At 37.7% G+C, this 21,542-nt stretch overlaps 1 protein-coding gene across 31 annotated transcripts in view; it reads left to right on the top strand.

The window, feature by feature from the left end:
* Window positions 1–21,542, top strand: part of cacna1ab (calcium channel, voltage-dependent, P/Q type, alpha 1A subunit, b) — a 191,650-nt gene that overhangs the window by 128,364 nt on the left and 41,744 nt on the right. For 15 of the 31 annotated variants that reach the window (XM_028446613.1, XM_028446586.1, XM_028446559.1 and 12 more), the window contains 11 exons: window positions 873–1,074; window positions 1,164–1,328; window positions 1,786–1,896; window positions 2,246–2,329; window positions 8,872–8,877; window positions 12,369–12,485; window positions 14,574–14,639; window positions 15,367–15,464; window positions 15,669–15,819; window positions 18,852–18,979; window positions 19,506–19,602. In XM_028446613.1, coding sequence (XP_028302414.1) covers window positions 873–1,074; window positions 1,164–1,328; window positions 1,786–1,896; window positions 2,246–2,329; window positions 8,872–8,877; window positions 12,369–12,485; window positions 14,574–14,639; window positions 15,367–15,464; window positions 15,669–15,819; window positions 18,852–18,979; window positions 19,506–19,602 — 1,225 coding nt within the window. The remainder of the gene's footprint in view (window positions 1–872; window positions 1,075–1,163; window positions 1,329–1,785; window positions 1,897–2,245; window positions 2,330–8,871; window positions 8,878–12,368; window positions 12,486–14,573; window positions 14,640–15,366; window positions 15,465–15,668; window positions 15,820–18,851; window positions 18,980–19,505; window positions 19,603–21,542) is intronic. The other 16 variants (XM_028446747.1, XM_028446772.1, XM_028446682.1 and 13 more) reach the window with 3 other exon arrangements.

The following is a 21,542-nucleotide window of genomic DNA, read 5'->3' as shown; positions in this document are numbered from 1 at the left end:
GTTAAATTTGCTGATGCAAATGCCACACAGGCACATTTATTAACAAACAGCTGCACAATCTGTGCCACTTGTTCTTTTTTCTCCTCTAAGCGACAGCACGTGTGAGTGAGTTCTGTAGTGTGGCTTTTTTAGAATGCACTCAGAAATCCGTCAAACTTTCATGTTGTTCTGAGAAGTAACAAAAGCAGTGACTCCTAGAACTAGTACGTTCAACACAAAATACGCTCTAAAATAAAAACATATCTATAAATGGGCGATATTGTAATTTTCTATATCGCCAAAACTGAAAACTCAATATAACTTGAATCTCGATATAATGCCCATGCCTACTTTAAAATCACTAATTAATTCCATCATTGTGCTCTATAGTTGTTTTTCCATAGTATTCTGAGCAAAATGTTGTAGCGGACAAAGAGGGGTTCATGGATTCAGAAATAAGAGAATCACTGCTTTATGGTATTGTAGTATTGTAATATAAACATGGTTTAGCGCCTGTATTTCCTGTTTCTGTGAAATAACCCTGGAACAAACTGTCACTGTGAATGTACATGTACATAAACGTATACTATTTAATTTAAATGTTCACCTGTACTAATCATCACTGCACTATTATTATTATTATTATTTTTTTGTTTTTTTTTTTTGTTTAGTTTTGCACATATTAGTCTTTAACTACTGTTTATATTTATGTTTTACATTTTTTCTAGTTGAGTGTTATTATTTCATGTTTACATTATTAGAGAGAGCACAGTTCACCAAGTCAAATTCCTCGTGTGTATAACATACAATACATGGCCAATAAAGTTGATTCTGATTCTCTGCTGTGATGATCTAATGATGTGGGGGTTCCCCCTCTCCCCCTCTCCCTGCAGGGTGTTAAAGCACTCAGTCGACTCCACTTACGAGAATCAGGGCCCGAGCCCGGGTTACAGGATGGAAATGTCCATCTTTTACGTGGTGTATTTCGTTGTCTTCCCCTTCTTCTTTGTGAACATCTTTGTGGCTCTCATCATCATCACCTTTCAAGAGCAGGGAGACAAGATGATGGAGGACTATAGTTTAGAAAAGAATGAGGTGAGGATTCTCTTAGTGATGTGTGTGTGTGTGTGTGTGTATGAACACTTATGCAATGTGCCCCCCTACCCCACCCCCACCCCCTGCAGAGAGCCTGTATAGATTTTGCCATAAACGCCAGACCTCTGACTCGCCACATGCCGAAGAACAAACTGAGCTTCCAGTATCGCATGTGGCAGTTTGTGGTGTCGCCCCCATTCGAGTACAGCATCATGGCTTTGATCGCGCTCAACACCATCGTCCTCATGATGAAGGTACGAGAGAGAGAGAGAGAGAGAGAGTGACTCTGCATTCTTCTTCACACAAAATGTCACACTCCGTAATGTGCACTACACACTCAATGAGTATATACTGTCTACTATATACTATAAGTATGGTTAGGATGATGAGCGTTTCCACTGAAATATACTTCCAAGTTTCCCAAGATGCATTTGGAACCAACAACAAAAACCTGATCACTGAGGCTGAATATTTCTGATGATTCTCCACTTTTGAAAGTTCTGAAAGCATTTTAAGTGTGAAAAGCTGGGTTTCCATTACAGATTTACACAAAATAAAAGCGATATTTCTAAATATTGACAAATTATAATTGCACTTTGAACGTGTTTCCATTGAAGGTCGTTTTAGGCGGGAGCCTCGCAGCTCCCGGGAAATCTCATCCTCGTTCACACGTGTCCACACTCATTTCTCCTCTTTTCGTTGTGTCTGCAGTTCGATGGAGCATCGTTAGTCTATGACAACGTCCTGAAGAACCTCAACATTGTGTTTACCACCTTCTTCTTTTTGGAATCGATCCTGAAAATCATCGCTTTTGGCCCTCTGGTGAGACGTTTCATTTCATCACAGCCATTAAACACGTCTAACCAAGAATAGAAACACTAACACACAGTGGTTGTTATCTGGGTTGACCCAGTCCTTCTGTGCCACTGTTACATTCAATTATTCATTCAGAAAGCCTCTTATTTTCATAGACAGATCTAGAACGTGCTCTTCCTGTCCCTGAAAAGCCCAGTGTGCAGCAGTCACGCTATAAACCTTCTTTTACCTCGTCTCTGTGGTAACAAGCGCACCATTAGCCAGAGGCCAGTCTGCTGCTTTACCCAGGAGGGATGGGCTTGGCTACTTTTGAAGGTGTTTGGGTCTTATTTAGTTTTTCTTTGTGTCCTAACAGAATTACTTCAGAGACGCCTGGAACATCTTCGATTTTGTCTCCGTCCTCGGAAGCATCACAGATATTTTAGTCACAGAACTCGGGGTAAGTGCTGAGCTTACGATAATGTGTTCATTCATTGAAGCTGAACATGTGATGAAGATGTTAACTGATGCCATACATACTGCACTAATTCTTTTGTAGATTAAAAAATAAAGTGCATCTAATGTTATACATATACAGTGGACCCCCGTTTTTTGTCCTAGGAGACACGTCCAGGCCCCTGCGATAGGAGAACATTTTTAATATGAAAACCATTTGTTTTATATGTTAAGTCTTGAAACAAAGCCTCTAACTCACTTAAAAACAATTTAACCCTATTAAAACGCTTTTTTTTAACGTTCTTAAACACATTTCAACTTGGAAATATATATGACAAGCAAAAAAATATGCAGGGGTGGGAACAAGCCACTGCTTCTCAAGTACATAATGTGTCATTTTACAGAGCAATGTTACTCACTGATATTAACAATGAATTACTTGAACAGAGCACATATTTGTCAAATAATAGTGATATAATCTGACATAATGCTTTCATAAACAAATCAATTCAGCATCTTTATAGATTTTAACATTTTCCCAAACGTTAACCAAACAAACAATAATAATACTGGGAAGTGGAATGAGAACGAATAAATTAATCATGGTATAATCATTAAATATCACTCTTGGAATCATTTTCTCTGCTAGTGTGCACACGTCTTAGCCTAGCTTGATGTTTTCAGCTGCTTCCTGATTGGCTGTCAGTTTGTTAAAAGGTGGACCTGTCCATCAAAATCCAGTTTACCTTCAGATGGCAGAGTTCCATCCCACAGGAGTTTAAGCAGACTTCTTGCTAATTAATAAAAAGTGCATTTTATTAAATATTTTGTCAAGGAAGGCTAATAATAATGATGCATTGGATTTTATATAGTGCTTTATCATAAACACTCAATGCGCTTTACAGAATTAAGACATTATTGTTTCAGTAAGCTACTGTTGTAGCCACAGCTGCCCTGACTGTGGAGGCGAGGCTGCCATAGTGCACCATCGGCCCCTCTGACCACCACCAACACTCACACATTCATACTAGACAATGTGGGTGAAGTGTTTTGCCCAAGGACACAATGACAGATACCACTGGAGCGACTGTCCCCCACTGTGGTACCTTGAATTCTCAGTGGTCTTCCATCTAACTACTAACTAGGCCCAGACCTGCTTAGCTTCAGAGATCTAATGAGATCAGGCAGTGGCAGGCTGGTATAGGAAGTAGGTAGGTGTAGGAAGTCCTGAGTCAATAGGCTCAAGTCAGCGTCGGAGGTCTAGGAGTGGAGGTCCCGCTGTGCGTTTTGAAGCTTTTTGCGCGGCGTGCGGCCGATGCTGGAGTTGGGATTGTTGAACTTTTGGGGCATATCGTGCCGCGTCAACCAAACCGGAGCTTTCCCCAACTGTGATGTATTCAGAATAATGAGAAGAAGAAATAAAAACACTAACCGGAGGCAGAGGCAGATGGTCAGGCTCTTCTGCTGGCATAGAGCGCCTGTAGTGGGTGTCCTGGTAGGAGATGCGGGTCAGCAGGTCGTCAAACTGGGCACGACGGGAGACAGAAGTAGCGCTGAAAGTGACTCTCGTCCGAGTGCAGCTCTGGTGAATCCAGAAACAGCGCCGAGGCGCAAATAAAGCCAAGCCACTCTCTGGATAATGTAGAGCTGATGAACGGGAGTCGGATGTGGCGTGTTCAGCAAGGAACTCTAAACTTTATTCTCCATTCAACCACACTTCTCTATAGCCCTCTGACATCACAGTGCACACACTGAGTCACACCAAAACACAGCCAACTGGAAACATCGCCTTCTCATCACAATAATGTTCACAGTCAGAGTGAATTATGAACGTAACTGATCGTCACAATATCATCCATTGTATGAACACAACCAGCAACAGAGAAGCCCCGCCCCTCGATGCGCTGGATGCACATCCCGAGCATCTTTGACACTGGTGACAAGCGTCTGTATTCAATGAGCACAAGCGTCCAACTAAGTGCGTGAGGCACGATTTTGAAGTCCGAAATGCGTTAGGTGTGAACGTACCGTAAGTCAAGTTGCAAATGCTTTGTGATTTTGTCAAGTCTAATGTCATTAAATTTGTGAGTCAAGTCCAAGTCATGTAACCTGAGTCCACACCTTTAAAAATATGTAATAATATAACACTTTATAGTCATTATAAGTTCTCACCTGTACAGAAGATCCACTCCATGAAGGAAGGAAATCGCTCTCACACGTTTACTCATTCAAATTCAAAAATTAAATTAACTTTATTTGTTTCCTAGCAATAAAAATGACATTTGAGAAACGGCACTGCTGCATAAAATACATTCTATGAAAAATAAAAACACACACTACAACAAAGGCACTGTTGCATATAATAAATAATTAAAAAATAAACTTATAGTGTGTATATACTGTGTATATATGTGTTGTTAGATACACAGCCCATAATCGCACTCCACAGAAGCTCCTCCCCTTCCTCTTTATTAACTCACAGCCAGGAGACTTCACGCAAGGTGGAAGTTTATAAGAGCTCTGATTGGCTGAGTTTTCTGATTAGCAACTCCTTAAGCCAATGACGTACCGTGTAAACAAAAATCCAGCGTTTCAAGTTTTTACTGTTCACTGCTTTATTGCGTATATGGGGCGTGGCCACGAAATTTGAACCGCGTTCTGGCGAGGGTTCACTGTACATGGAAAGTGTGAAGTTGAATATGCCATTTACAAAAAACAGCAAATTACAGATAGATTGATTGAATGTATATAATATATATATATATATATATATATATATATATATATATATATATATATATATATATATATATCCATCTTTATTTCATAAAGATAAATAAATGAACAGTTTTCAATGGTTATCTCATGACTACATCTGCCAGGCTTGGCACAATTTAATTTCCCCCCTAAAAAAAACATCTAGTAAAATTGCTGAAATTGCAATTTGTCTCAACTTAAGTTCTACATTTCTGCTGTTTTTAAACAGGCTTTAATCAAGAACAGATTCATTATGTGTCCTTTATATTGAACCTGTATTCCTAATTCTCTGAACTGTGTTGTTTTTTCTGTTTCTGTGTGATTATTCTGTGAATAGTTTGTGGATGTAGTAGCAGATTCAGCCTCTCTCTGTTGACCAGCTTATCAATCATTTTTTAATCATGCAAACCATAAAGTCTCTCCAAAGTTCCTTTTATTCAGATTAGCATTTATTGCTAATCCTGAGTGTGGCTCTGGTTTCAGGTAGCCCACTTAAAGACACCTTCAGACCATGTCGAAAGGAACTCAAGTTACATTTTGCTGACTCACTAATTCAATTTCATGCTACTTTTACTGACGTGCTAATGATATGTGACATGATTGATATTGATGTCACAGTCAATCAGCTTTTCTGTATTAGGGCTTCATAGATACAGTATCAGCGTCACGTATGGATTAGTGCGACATACGAATAACATTTGTTAGTTACCTTAAAATAAAACAAAGTGTATCAGCCCAGGCTCATGGGGATGGTGAAACTATTACGTAAATTAATAGATTTTTTTTGTACATGTTAACAAGATTTACTCATTTTTTTCATGCTGCTTGGAATGAATTTCAAGTTATTTCAATTGAAAACAGCTTTATTGGCATAACAAACAAGACATAAAACGATGTACACACCAAAAGAAGTATTTAAAATAGCAACATTTATATTGTGCAAAAGATTAACATGAAAACAGGCTTTCACTATACAACATTTACAATGAACTATAAGTGTTATAAAAGGGGAAAAGGTTATAGAGTTTTACATATATCCATATACACACGTCTGGTCATACAAGTACATATATATACTGTATATATATATATATGTACAATAACACTTACATATATTATGTACATTGACTATTTATGACTATTTATACAGTATACATCAATATAGTGAGACTATAGGGTTTATGGGGGCTGTTGGTCATTATTTCCTATTACCCTAACCCTGAATAAAATGATCTATTCTGGTTCATTAAGTTAATCAAATCAAACCCTTTATTTGCACGGTGGCATATTGCCTGTAGTCCTGAAATAAAAAAATACATGTTTGAAAATCATTGCACGATGTTCCTTCCAATTGAAATACATGGAATTGACATTGGTTATGCAACATGAAAAACCCAGGAAATCGACAAGATTGGTTATTGTGACAGTTTCATGATCCTCTGTGAGATCCAGTTGAGCACATGAACGCTAACAAACTACGTTTATTCCTTGTCGCCAGATAACTGTTCAAGTTTTATTTGACTTCAGGTAGACAGATTAGTGATGTTTCAGGACAAATGTGGCTTTTTGTTTGTTTGCTCGCTTCTTTTTTTATTTGTTTGTTTGCTCGGTTCTTGGTGAAGCAGATGTTAGTATATCTGTCTTTTAGCTCAAAGGACACTCCAAATTTCAGATGTTCTCACAATAGCAAGTGTGGGACCAAATCTGTGTCTGTTTGGCTGATCTGGTTTTCTCCCACAGTCCCTAAAACTGGACTTGTGAGGTTCAATGGAGTCGTTCTTTGCCTTTGGTTTGGCAGATCTTTGTTAGTGTGACCTTTGTTTACTGTTTGATTGACTTCTTCTAAAATTTTAACGATTAAAATGAACAGACTTCTAACATCTAACATTTATATCACGAGTTTGTAACTTGTAAAAAGATCTTATGACTTTTTTTTTAATGAAGGAACTTTTCTAGTGTTGGATATTGTACATAAACTATTTACAGTTAGTACACATGTAGAATAGTGTAATCTGAACAATTTTGGATAGGGAACCCCTCGAGATTTTTTTGAGAAAGAAAAAATATTTAGTGCAGTAATTTCCCAACATTTTTTGTATCTTGACACCATTTTGATATCAAAAATTTCTACTGACCCCATTTTTTTCCCCTCAGAATTATATATATATATATATATATATATATATATATATATATATATATATATATATATATATATATACATATATATATATATATATTATTATTTTTTTTTACTGCACTGCAGTTGAACTAGATTTATATTTCACATAGTGAAAGTAGAAATACAGTTGTTTAAGATTGTGTTTTATTTTATTTTATTAAAGAACAATAATTAAAAAAATTTCAAAAAATCTTTTAATTTTTCTGAAATTTCAGACGACCCCATTTAAACTCCAGGCGACCCCACATGGAGTCCTGACCCCAAGGTTGAAAAACAGATTTAGTGGCTCCTGAAAAGATTTATTTATATAGTTTTCATCATTTCCAGTCATCTCACACCTAGTGGGACCAAAACTGATTTTTACTTTATTTTATAATAACTTTATTTGTTAATTTTTCACTTTCTCTCTCTCTCTCTCTCTCTCTCTCTCATGTACCTCCTGTAGTGCCATTGTGTACCTCTAGGGGTACACGTACTTCCATTTGAGAAACACTGCATTATTGCATAGAGAACATGGTTTAAATGATGTTCATCACATTCAATTGGTTTGAAGTCAACATCAGTTGCATTATAGATTACATACCCTACTGTATTTTGAAAGGAGAAGTGATACTCGTAATAATGAAAATGTTGTGAAATAATTGCACACGTTGAAGCAGCTACATATAAAACCTTATACCTATTCACAATTGTTCAGAATACATAAGTCATGTACCAATTTTGGTGCTTTTATGAAAAGTTGAATGATTTGTTTGCTATGCTGCAGTACTATTGATGTTGACAGTTTCATACCTTTTTTTAAGCAAAACCATTTTAACCTTGAACTCTTATTTTTTTAGATATTTTAAAGTCTCTCTAACATCAGCCTGTACTTGTCAAGCTGCTTTTATGACAAACGCTTTCTCTAATGTTGCCCTGCTGTAATGTGAGAAATCGGTTTATATCATAGGTTCAAATGCAACATTTGTTTCTTTAATGTGTGTAACACTGTAAGTCAGATGAGTTGTCAGCCCTTTTGTTTAAATATAGTTTTACAGTCGATCATTAACAGCTGAGTTTGGTGAATAAGGTGATGTTGGAGCAGCCCAAAGCTAAACCAGAGTGAGTTTAAAATAATAACGTTATAATAAACATTAGCCTGGCATCAAACAGAGGCTGAACCTCGTGTCTCTCACTTCAACTGTTGCTGTTGGTTTGAACTTTTTCTGCCTCTGTGAAACCCATAATGATTCCGTCCTTCTTCTCTATCTCTTTACATGCTTTCTTTAAACCTCTCTACTTTGTTGGCACCCTACGCCCCTCCCACTCCTCCTCTGAAAAAAAAAAAAAAAAAAAAATCCATCCAATCAAAATGCACTATGAAATCCTTCATCGTGTGTTCTCCATCCGTGCTGCGCCATGACACATGGTGGTGCTGTGATGATGATGATGATGATGATAATGGTGACGGTGTGTGTTTTGCCCCATGCCCCCGGCCAATTCAACACACGACCAACTTCACACTCCTACTCTTCCACCAAAACAATCACGATTTACTCTCACCTCCAAATTTAAACAACTACCAAAATCTTTCCCCCATTCATCTTTCTACATCTTCAAACATGTAGAATCTGGTTGGTTTATAATTTATCTCTCCAAGCTTTTTGCTGCATCTCCATTGGCCATGTGTGCCTGAACTCATGACCCCGCCCCCAATCACCTCCCCCACTCACGTCCAGTCACAACCCCTGACCTCCAGTGCATGCACGTACTGAACGATTACTTAAATAACGCTCTATATTTAGTGAAACAATATTAATTATCATTTGTAACTGCACATATGATTAAAAAAAATACACTGTTGAAGTTAAAGTGGTAGGCATTCAATATTTTTTTTACAAAATGAAAATGTTTACTTTCAACAAACACAAAATGTCAATGAAAAAAAATATAGTCAGTGGCACCAAAATCAAGATTGTGCTTTGAAAAAGTGAATGAATGATTTTAAACAACGTCTCGAACTCTATAATAATAAAAACCAAAAAAATCTTGATTTTAATTTGACGTCTTAAGACACATGTCAAACTCAAGACCCTTTAGAGCATAAAATTCAGCCCCCTTGGGAAATTAAAAATGATAGACAAAACATGAAACATTTTGTAAATTACTAATAATTTAGTTGTAGATATCTCAGCCCCTCCAAATACAGAAATGCAGTTAAAATTCACATTATTTGCAGAGCTCAGTTTTCCAGTCCTTATATCACATGTTGGTAATCTCAAATTATTACATGAAATTTCCCCAAATTCCCAAAATCAGGGAAATTTAAAGTTAAGATCCTCCAGGTAATGATATACTAACATACTTTATTATTTATACGTGGAAGTGCAAACCATTGCACATGAATTAGCTCTTTTTCTCACCTAAAATCTGTGGCCCACTTCAGGTCAAAACTGGTCCATATTGGCCCCTGAACTAAAATGAGTTTGTGGCCCTGTGTTAAGATAAACAAATATTTTAAAACAAAAAAAAATTAATATTTTAATCTTAAATACATATGTAATAAAAGTGAAGCTGTACTGAAAATGTTCAATTACATCTTGAGTAATTTGTGTTTGTCGTGGACAACCAGACACTGTAAAACATGGCACTGAATGAGAGTCAATCACAACTCTAGTGTCATTACATTGATCAGATTTCTTGCACATTTTGTCAAACTAGCATTGCTTGTACCAATCTTAAGATCTAAAAATAAGGCGATGTCAGGGTTATTCCTGGAACTGGTCGTTGAACCAGAACCTTAGTGGTGATTATCAACTATGGATGACTTAAATAGATCCTCCACTGTTTTTACAAATGTGGCCTAAAGCCTCTGAAATGTACTATTTAGAATATATATGCCTAACAAAACGCAATGTTTTGCACGATACTAGTTTTAGTAATGAGGCTACTTTACCATTTTTGAGCCTGTGTTTGGCCATCTTAAAATCACGTGATTGATGACATCACGAACCCCATTTGCCTGTAAACACCCTGTTGAAGACACACAAATCCTCCTACCTAAAAGTCCTTTTAGGTAGGAGTCCTTCAACAGTCTGTGACTTCAGCCACCAGAGCATCAGCTGTGCACTGTTTAAGGGGGGAGAGCTCTTCTTCTCTGCTTCATCGTCTACTACGAAATCACAGAGTTAGAACTATCGCCCCCTGCTGTCACTGATCTTTTCGGGTCACAACTGATTTAAAAAGAGGTTTAAGAGGTTTACATTGACATCTTTAACTTTTCCTGATTATTTAGACCAGACATAGACAACTGGCGGCCCGGGGGCCACATACAACTAGATCGAGGGCAGAATGTGGCCCCCGGGCCGCCAGTTGTCTATGTCTGGTCTAAATAATCAGGAAAAGTTAAAGATGTAAAAAATAAATGTACAAAATAAAAAAATACACCAAACAAGAGCAAGAATACATGAAAAAAACATATAAGAATTACAACATTGCAGGAAAATACAGTAAAAGACGAGAAAAACACAGAAAATGCTCCAAAACCACACAAAACTATTACAAAAATGAACCAAACCACAACAATAAGATACAAAATTATTAGAAAAAATATACAAAATACAGAAAATGTCAACAAAAATACATCAAAAGACAAGAAGAACACGAAAAATAACTGCAAACCCACAGCACTAACAAAAAAGCAAAATGACAACAGAAATACAGATCACTCAAAAAATGCAAAATGTCAGCACAAATACACAATATGACTCCATTTTGACTGAAAAAGCTACTAAATAATGTAAAAAAACAAAAAAACAGGCTAAAAACATTTAAATGCTTCAGTCCAAAAGGAAACAATGGGATGTTTACAGGTAAATGGGGCTTGGGATGACATTTCAAGATGGCGGAACACAGATTCTTTATTTAAAAGTGAATAAAACAAATATAGCGCAAAAATAATGCTGCATTTTGTTAGGCGTAGATCTTCTAACAGTGGAGGATCCCTTTAAGTATGTGATGAGATGAGCTTAAAGCACAAAGCTATTTTAGGCAGAGAATACGTGTCACTCCTCAGTCCAAACCACACAATACTTATTACTTTAATTACGACCACATTAGTTCTAACGCCAGATCAAATTAGACGAAAACCAAATGTGTGATGCCAGATTTTATTTCCATAAAAAATCAGTTTTAGTTTGAGAATAAATTTGGAAGCCATCCACACGTTTGTTCTACTTTTACAGACACGACACTTCCATGCAGTTTAAACCCATTCATTGTAAATCACAATAATACATATTTATTTCTTTAAAAACAAAACAAAAAAAACATCTGCGTGCTTCAAAATCTGTGAATGTTTGACTGGCCCTTACTGGTCTGCATGGAGACCAGGTTCTTTAGAGGTTTGCTGTCATGCCCAGTAATGCTTGCACTCAAGTTGTTCCTCCTCCCTTAACCTTCTCCTCATGCATCTTGCCGTGACTTCCCTGTCAGCTACAAAACACCCACGTCTCAACAGAGAGTTTGACTGCCTTCTGCATCAAACATGGTACACGTTTGTGTTCATACGATAAATAATCCAAAATAAGGACGTTTTATCCAAAAAAACAAGATGCAAATTGGCAAAACCCCAGTTTGGGTCTTAATTTGGATATTGTGTGTGTGTGTATGTGTGTGTGTGTGCGTGTGTGTGTGCGTGCGTGCGTGCGTGCGTGGCTGACAGGCGCAGTGCACCGTGCTCCATCCTATGTGGCCTGCTTGCACCCCCCCCCCCACCCCCACCCAGAGATCAGTGCATTTGGTTCTCCTTAAAAAAGCGTTTTTGCTCTACCAGATTGGATGATGAAACTTTAAACAATTGCAATTTATGATTTTTCTTTTTTTAAAAAAAACCTTTCCTTTCTCTCTCTCTCTTCTTTTTCTGATCTGAAATCTTTCCTCTCTTTATGCATCGGTATTTGTTGAGCCATTAAGTTTGCAGTTTGAACACTTTGTTGTTTTGGACATCCTCTTCTCTCTTTGTCCCTCCTTCTACTTCCTGTTGATTTATGTTTTTGTGTTCAGTAAAGCTGTGCAGGCCTTGAGCTCCTGTTGACATTTATTGTGCGTTTCTTTTACGATACAGAATAATTTCATTAATTTGAGCTTCCTGAGGCTCTTCAGAGCCGCTCGACTCATCAAGCTGCTGCGACAAGGAGAGACTATTCGTATCTTGTTGTGGACGTTCGTTCAGTCCTTCAAGGTATGAAAAAACATTACATGATATTTTTGTATGACACCAAGGGAAGTCACTATTCCTGAATTTTGAAAATCTTTAAATGTAAACTTTCATGTTTAAACATGGTTTTTTGGTTTTTGATGATCCTAAAATTTTAACTCTATTCAGTTCACACGTGGACAAAAATGTTGGTACCCTTTTGTTATAGAAAGAAAAACCCAGTGGTCACTGAAATAACTTGAAACTGACGAAAGTAATAATAGATAAAAAGGCACTGAAATATATTAAATGAAAATCGGACATTGCTTTTGAATTTGGTTTAACAAGACAAAATAACGAAACTGCACACAAATGATGGTACCCTTAACTTGATATTTTGTTGCACAACCTTTTGAGGCAATCTCTGAAATCAGTTGATTTCTGTAACTCTCAATGAGACTTTTTGCACCTATCAACAGGTATTTTGTCCCACTCTTTGTGAGCAAAATGTTCCAAATGTCTCAGATTTTAAGGGTATCTTCTCCAGAAAGCACGTTTCAGCTCCTTCCACAAACTTTCAATCAGACTCAGATCAGGCCTCATTGAAGGCCATTTCAGAACAGTTGTTTTGTTTTTAGGTGCTTTTAGCTGTGTGTTTGGGGTCTATAACCTGTGGACCAATGACCTGCGACTTAGACCAAGCTTTCTGATACTGGGTTGCACGTTTTCCTCTAGAATGACTTGATAGTCTTGAGATTTCATTGCACCCTGAACAGATTCAAGACACCTTGTGGCAGCTGCAGCAAAGCAGCCCCAGAACATGGCTGAGCCTCCTCCATGTTTCACAGTAGATTAATTTCTATAAATCATTTTTGCGTCTGTGATGTGATTCACTAAAAAGCTCCAGTTTTGTCTCATCTGTCTAAAGCAGTGGTTCTCAAACGGTGCCGCAGCACACTGGTGTGCCATGAGGCAAGTCCAGATGTGCCTTGGGATTTTTTGACAACCCTACATTATTATTTAGGGCCCTGTAAAATCCACGTTAACGGAATCACGGACGGAAACACGGAATCGGCCAATGAAAACAGAATCTACTGTTGAACGCAGAAATGGGCAGAATCGGCATTAAATGCTGTCACCGTGAGGCAAGGGACTTTTTTTTATGGGGAAATGTTTCCGGGGACCCCTCATTAGGTGCACTGCCTGCCCCCCTCGTATGCTAGGCGCATTAAACACCGCCTAAACCACACAAAACACAATCTAAACTGCCAAAAAACTACACAAATCATCACTGACTCCTAAAATCAGAGCCGACCAGATTTGGAAAAAAATAAAACAGATATTATAGCACCCTAATTGTTGCAATATACAACTACACAAAAAGAATGTTTTTTAATTTACGACTTTTTATGCACTCTTTTCATAATGCAGAGACAAACTCTATATTTAATTTAGTTTTTTTTATATATATTTTCTTAATAAATATTAATATTTATAGTAATATTGTTGTCTTTGTCAAATGTTATTTGGCATAGTAAATAATTTTGCACATTTACAGATATTGTACATGAAATGAGTGATAACACATGTATTAAAGGCTATTTTGCACAATAGCACCAATAATTCTTTGGTGTACCTTGGGCCCAAAAAGTTTGTGAACCACTGATCTAAAGGACATTCTCCCTGAAGCTTTGTGGCTTGTCAATATGCATTTAGGCAAATTCCATTCTTGCTTTTTTATGATTTGTTTTCAACAGTGTTGTCCTTCTATTAATTCCACTTTGGCTCAAACAGTGACGGGTGGTGTGAGCTGATACTGATGTACCTTGACCTTGGAGTAAAATCTTATAAAATGACCGCGAAAGCAAAAAGCTGCATTTGAAGCAGCAAGAAGCTTTCTCAATTACAAAACCTAATTTTATTAATCTTAAGGAAAAATAACTTTTCAATCACCACCTGTGGATCTATTTTGGCTGATAATTAATTTTCATCTCAAAGTTGTTGTTTTTTACTTCATAAGTGAAACTGTCTCTTTTTTTAAAAAATTTGTTCAGGAATAAATAAAAAGCATTTAAATGTATTAAGTGTAAACTTGTTCGTGCTGATAAGAACTTTCTGTTCCTACTTTGATAGGCTTTGCCATACGTGTGTTTGCTTATTGCCATGCTGTTCTTCATCTACGCCATCATTGGCATGCAGGTAAGTGTGTAAAGGGGGAGACATGATGGTAAATAAGCTAACATTAGCATTGTCGAGTTGACTATGTTCTATCAGGGGCCTCAAAATACTGTGTAAAATCAATGATACGCGTGGCAAAAAGCTAAAAAATGGAGTTCACACAAGAAAAAATATGATTTATTAACCTTGCGTATTTAAACCTTTATGTAAATCGTAGTTCAAGCATCTACTACAGGGATGGGCAACTTTTATCTCAGCAGGGGCCACAAAGTTTGCCTTTAGAATAATGACCAAGCTGAGCATTAATACAGTTTGTGTATTTTTCTCTATTTTTGTGTTGTTTTGTGTATTTTTTCTCATGTGTTGCATTTTTGTTGTTTTATACCTTTTTGTTATTGTTTCTTATATAATTTGTGTATTTTGTGTTATTGTTTTGTGTATTTTTGTTGTTTTGTATAGTTTCAGTCGTTTTTTGTAGTCGTCTTGTGTATTTTATGTCCTTTAGTGTGTTTTAAGTCAGTTTGTGCTATTTTAGACAAAAAGAAACCAAGGGATCACAGTTGCATAGATGAATACAATCCCACAAGCAAATATTTCTAATGCAAACATGCCTGGGGGTTGCTAAGATCCACCAAAGATATAGATGCATTTCAACGTTGTGATTTTTTTTAGAATGCTCAGCACTGTTTACTTCTCGACTGCTCTCTTAAATTGAGTCTGGTCTTTTTTCCACCCTTTCTGTGCCCAGCTGTTTGGAAATCTAGCTTTGGACGAGGAGAGGGAGAAAGCCATCAACAAGCACAATAACTTCAGAACCTTCATTATGGCTCTTATGCTGCTCTTCAGGCAAGTTTATTCCTTCTGATTCTTATTCTTGTTTTGTTTGTGCAGATTTAAGTCCAAACTGTTGGTGTTAGTACACTCAGAAAAATAAAATGTGTTCAGGAGTGTATTCTTTATGTCAAATTGTTAGATTTCTTAAGCTTTGAGAATATGTTTTAGTTGATGCTAACATTCTAAACAAACTTGTGTTTGTTTTGACCTCTGCAGGAGCGCTACGGGCGAAGCATGGCATGAGATCATGTTATCATGCCTTGGTGGTCAAGATTGCGATCCAGACTCTGGGAACACTGAACCTGAGTGTGGAAGCACCTTCGCCTACACATACTTCGTCTCCTTCATCTTCCTTTGCTCCTTTCTGGTAAGTCAACACTTTAAATATTAAATAACCATTCAAACATGACTTCTAGCCCACTGGGCCGCAGGCCTGTACTGGTTCTTGGACCATTTGGTATCGGTCTACAAAGGAAGAATAAAAATGAAAAAAATCATATGTATTTTGGATTCTGGGTGTTTATTCTTTTTTAAATTCAAGGATCTCAACTTCATGTAGATGTTGACTGGGCTTGGTCTTACTTTAAAGCTGCTAGTGATGTTACATTTTTAATAAAATAATGACATAGTGTAGGCCTCATAGAAGTGACTTCCCAGCACATTTCTGTTGTTTTCACTGAAAGTTGCAGCAAAACGATGCCAGATGATTATTTTGGGGCTTACAGGGAAAGATCCGAATCCGGCCACGATTGAATGTCTCGTGGTATGAGGGAACACTGGGAACACTGGGAACAAACTAGAATAAAATGGCGTCAAGTAGTGAACCTCTGTCCTTGTCTGGCAAAGAAACACAAGAAATCACAGTGAGAATAATCAGGACTCCACATCCCACAATGCAGTGCGTGAAACTTTTTAGGTTCTGTAAAAAAAAAATTGGGGTATTTACAGTGGCCATCAAAGCACACTTTCGAGCAGTAGTTTCAACTAAGGTAATGAGATTCAATTTATTGATCTAATAGACCTATGGCAGTGGTCTGCAACCTGCGGCTCTGGAGCCTCATGTGGCTCTTTGACTCTTTTCCAATGGCTCTCTATAGCTTAAAAAAAGTATTAAAATAAAGTTATTTTTTTACAGATGCTATTAATGATTAATGACAAATAAAATCAAGATATAACAATTTGTTAACCTAAAAATAAATCACGTTGTGCAATGACTCAGCACCTTCCTACTTCACCTCCTGCAACATCTACAGACCATCAACTTTCCTGCACCTGTGACTAACCTTAAGTTTTAAATCCCTGGTAGGATAACTAAACCAACAAAAACACTATTCTGGAAGAAAATAGAGATTTTTATGTGTGGGAACAGATTAATTTAACCACCAATGTGGTGGTTAAATATGCATGCTTTATGTGTGGCAAGAATTTAGCAATTAGCATATGTTGACCACTTGATCGTGAGTTATCACATTCAAGTTACTTTTTGTAGCCTTTCAAATACATTAACGAAAAGAAAAAAAATCTTCTTTATATAACATTGTGTTCATGTAAACTGAGATGTGTCAGAATTTGATGATTGCAAGACACTGTTTGATTTCTTGTTGTCAATTTATTTTATTTTAAACTGTTTTTAAGTTGCCCTTTACATGATCAATAAAATTAAATCAAACATTATTATTATATAATTTTAACTGTATATAATTTAATACACTGTATTGTCTTCATTGTTGAGAAGGTATTTTTTCTGCTCCAGGAAGACTTTAATCCAGGTGTGATGAGGCAAAATGGCTCCTTGTAGAGTAAAGGTTGCAGACCCCTGACCTGTGGTATGGTTATGTTCAGACAGCAGGTCTTAAAGCACAATTCAGATTCCTTTTGTAGAATTTTTTTTTTTTTTTTGTGGGTGCTTGTTTATATTATTCATAAAATTAGACTTCTATCAGTGTAAAGTATGAAGCCCAAGTAGCACTTTAATGATGTTTAAAGCACAGAAAACCCGATTTAGCATAACATGGGCCCTTTAAATAATAAATAACCATTCAAACATGACTTCTAGACAACATGTGTTGTTTTTGGGCATGCAGACCCGCATGCACAAAAGAGGTAAAATGTGCAGGCATGCGCTGTGTTTACAGAAAGAAATGTAAAGGCATCTAGCTCAGCACGTGTGTCACTGAAAAGGTTTCTGTACAACTGAAGTCAGCACCATAACAGTCAACTCATTTTTAAGAAGTGTTTTTCCCCCAGCAAATCTCCTGGGATTAGAAAGTGTGGCGTTTATCACATTTCAAAAATGTAAAGGTTGCAACCTGGCCGTTCAGACAGCAGTCAAGTTCCAAGTATCAGACACAAATCGGATTTAGGAACACATCTGAAAGTGGCCTGGGTTGGATTTGAAAAAAACAATCATTTGTGTGGTTCAAACTGTCTTTAATAAATCAAAAACAGGTCCCATATGGGCAAAAAAATCTGATTCTGGAAGGATTTCTGCTGTCTGACTGGGGGTTTCCACTGGATACGTTTCCGCTGCGCCACGGCACCGATCCGGTTTTTCCCCGTGTCCGCTGTCCGGTAATCCCCACCGGTTTTGTTTTGAGTGCGCCAGGAACGACTGTGACGTCACGAGACAGAGGAGTTCTTACGATATTTAGATAATCGCGCGAGAACGCAGTTAAATGTATGTGTTCTAAACGCAACAATAAACAGATAAACAGGTCAGTGTTCCTAACGATGGAGGTCAAGAAGGTTGGACTCTCTGGATTTGTCATAGCCACATTTTTTAGCAACAGCCAACAGAGAAGAGATAAAACTGCACCAGTAAAACATGAACTAAATCAAAGTAGCTGCAGTTTACAATACAGTTACAGTATCAGAGGAAACAATATAGTGAATGTGGTTTTGTTTTTACACATTGACGTTTTGGTGATGTAGTTACTTGAAATATAATCTGAAGTGCTTTATTTTGAAAAGTAGCCCAATATTTTATTGCGGAATACGTGCTTAATTTCCTGTTTAGCTTCATTTGCTCTGAGCTGATTGATGCGTCGTGCTCCGGTGTCCGCCAGAAATAGAAGCCCTGCGTATATGTGGCGGAGGGCACCGGATTACGGCATCTGGGAAGTAGCAGACACGCACCGCAGCGAACCTGGTGGAAATTAACACATAGACACATAAAGTGGAAACCTATCAGCTACGGTGGCGCAGCGGAGCCGCATCCAGTGCAAATTGGGGGTTAAGGTGGCATATGTCTTAATTCGATAAAACAATTAATTTCTCCAGCGGATTTAAAGATTAGGACTTTATTCCAAGTTATTACGCACAGAATCTCTTCAGTGTTAATGGGTAAGTAGGCAGAGATGCTTCAACTATGAGTTGAAAAGTTCTGTTGTGTGTTTTTAGATGCTGAATCTGTTTGTGGCTGTCATCATGGATAATTTTGAGTACTTAACCAGGGACTCCTCCATCCTGGGGCCTCATCACCTGGATGAGTATGTAAGGATATGGGCTGAGTACGACCCTGCCGCCTGGTGAGTCCCGCTGTCCAAACATACACAACCACACTGACTGTGTAGACACAACCCCATAACAATACATGAACACTACACATTGTACTACACTTTTTTATCTACACAGTAAAATATCAACATAAAATGCAAAGTGACTCTTAACCCTTGAATTTCTCTCCCTTTTTGAAACGAGGCTAGGCTGGGGTCACGCTCTAGTCTGAAGAGTGTGACAATGAACCGTGTCCCACATTGTATGATAATCAGAACCAAACTAAGCTGGCTTATCTGAGCAAAAGAGTTATCCAACCCTTTCCATGTCCGTCTTGCTGTTTTTCTTCTATCTGCACAATGTGTGCTCAGTTGAAATGTTTGAACCCGTTTTCTCTCTCTCTTCCCTCTGTAATGTGTGCAGTTGAGAAAGGTTTTCTCACTGTAAATATGTCCTCCTTTCTCTGTATTTATTGCCTTTCCCTTTCCTTACTTTTTTCTTTCTCTGTGCACTGTGTGATCCCTCATCTAACACCCCCTCCTTGTATTTTTCTTGCAGCGGGCGCATACATTATAAGGATATGTACAGTTTATTGCGAGTTATCTCCCCTCCTCTGGGTCTTGGCAAGAAATGCCCTCATAGGGTGGCCTGCAAGGTTTGGACCAAACCCCTAAAGTACAACTTTAAACGCAACCTGCTCGTCTTAAAGAGACTGGAATGATTGTCGCTCTTTCACTTTAGAAGCACTTCTTTCCTTCTTCAGCTGTTTTAGTTCCATCGGTTTGGTTTTTTGCATTGTTCACTTGTTTGAAGCCCATTTCACCATTAAGTCATTATTTCGGGGATTCTTTTGTTGTAAATGCATTCTGATATGACAATGAGAATGTTTGGGACAATGCAGAAATGCACACATACAATCACTTGTACACACACCCACACACAAATGCATCTGCAGCAGTGTGTGAAGCATGAGGTGGCGCACTGCACATGCTATTGTCTCCTGACTGAATGCTTGTGAGAATTATAGAGAAGTGTTAACTTTTTGGATTCAGCACTGAATGAGAGTAATGACTCATGTCCAACTGTGTCTAATCTTTCTGCCTGCTGTCTGGTATTGCGTCGGTAGAAAAGGATTGAGAAATGTGCATTGTTCTTGTTTGGTAGCATTACTTTAGAGCAGAGACATGTGCAGAAAGGGTTTGGTCTAATAACAGGTATCTCTAATACTTCCAGAAAACTTTTGTTCCAAAGATGTGTCACAGAACCATAAATCTTTTAAGGGGCAAAATGTAAAATCAATGACATTCCTCCAGCTCTGGATATCAACATTCAGAGCTAGAAAGACATTGCGGATGATCACAGAAATTGTCACCACTTGCCCAAGGTACATTTGGAGCTGAGCAAGCATTCTTTGCAAGTATTAAGTAAGAAGAGCCAAAACAAGACCATGAGCCTGAAGAAAATTAACATGCAACATATGCAGTTTGGGTGACAAGGACTGTTATTGACCCTACGCTACTACTTTACTTTGATTAGCAACTTGTGAAATGAACAACATAAATAAATCAATCAAATCTCTGGTAAAAAAAAGTGCTAAACAGTCAAAAGTTTGCCAGTAATTGTTATTTGTACATCATAATTTCTGCCTCTGGCCAGAATCTTGTATTTGGATTCTAGAAAGCTATGCAGTACATTTATAACATCAGAGGGAGTACTCCCTCTCAGCTGTGTATTCACTGCTGTAAACAGTTTCTGTGAAGTGATGTTTTTACGGGGATGAGTCATTAGTACGACGCCCAACCCCCCAACCTGGAGGAGCAGGTGTTACGTTTTGTCTGGACTCTAGCCTGAAACCTACTGGTCATAGTTAAATCCGCCTGTACAATTCTATACAAAATAGACTTAACTTAGCCTACAATATGTCACATAACCACCCGCCAGAACAATTTGACTCTGGAAAAACTGCAACCTGTCGTGAACTGGGTAGGTTACAGCCACACACCAGTCATCAAAGATGTTTGAATTCAAACGCAAATGCTTAAAACTCTACTAACGTGGCCAAAACTGACTCAAGTCAAAAGAAGAGACATCTCTCTTTTTGCTGTTTCATGTTTAAAGCCGACTGACTTCATAAGTTAGCTAAACTTAAAGTTCTATATCAGATTGCCATCCCTTGTTTTTCCGTGCAAACAGAAATTGAGTTGTATATCCATCTGTAAAGTGCTTCCATTCAGACACTTCTGATCAAAATCATATCTAACGTATTGGCCCCAAGACTAAAGTTGATAGACATGTTTGAAATGAATAATGTAACAAGCCTTATAGGTAGAGTGTGCATCAATTCTTCTTACTTTATGCTCCACAATGATATGACCAAACCTGCTCTGTTTGTGACTCTTGGGTGTAGGAATAGAAGACAATGGGTAGGGTGTGTGTGTGTGTGTTTGGGGTAATATCTCTGAGCAATAAAATGGCTTTTGTCCACCAGGATCCTTCAGTACGTGCATCTGCAGATGCTTATGGGAGAATTTGTAAAACAATCCTTTGTATTTGCTTGTCAAGAAAGTTTTTCTTAGTTAAAGAGAATAACTTGTG

This window comes from Gouania willdenowi, chromosome 1, assembly GCF_900634775.1.
Source record: "Gouania willdenowi chromosome 1, fGouWil2.1, whole genome shotgun sequence".
NCBI classification, from domain to species: domain Eukaryota; kingdom Metazoa; phylum Chordata; class Actinopteri; order Blenniiformes; family Gobiesocidae; genus Gouania; species Gouania willdenowi.
This window is presented reverse-complemented; position numbering and strand designations above follow the sequence as displayed.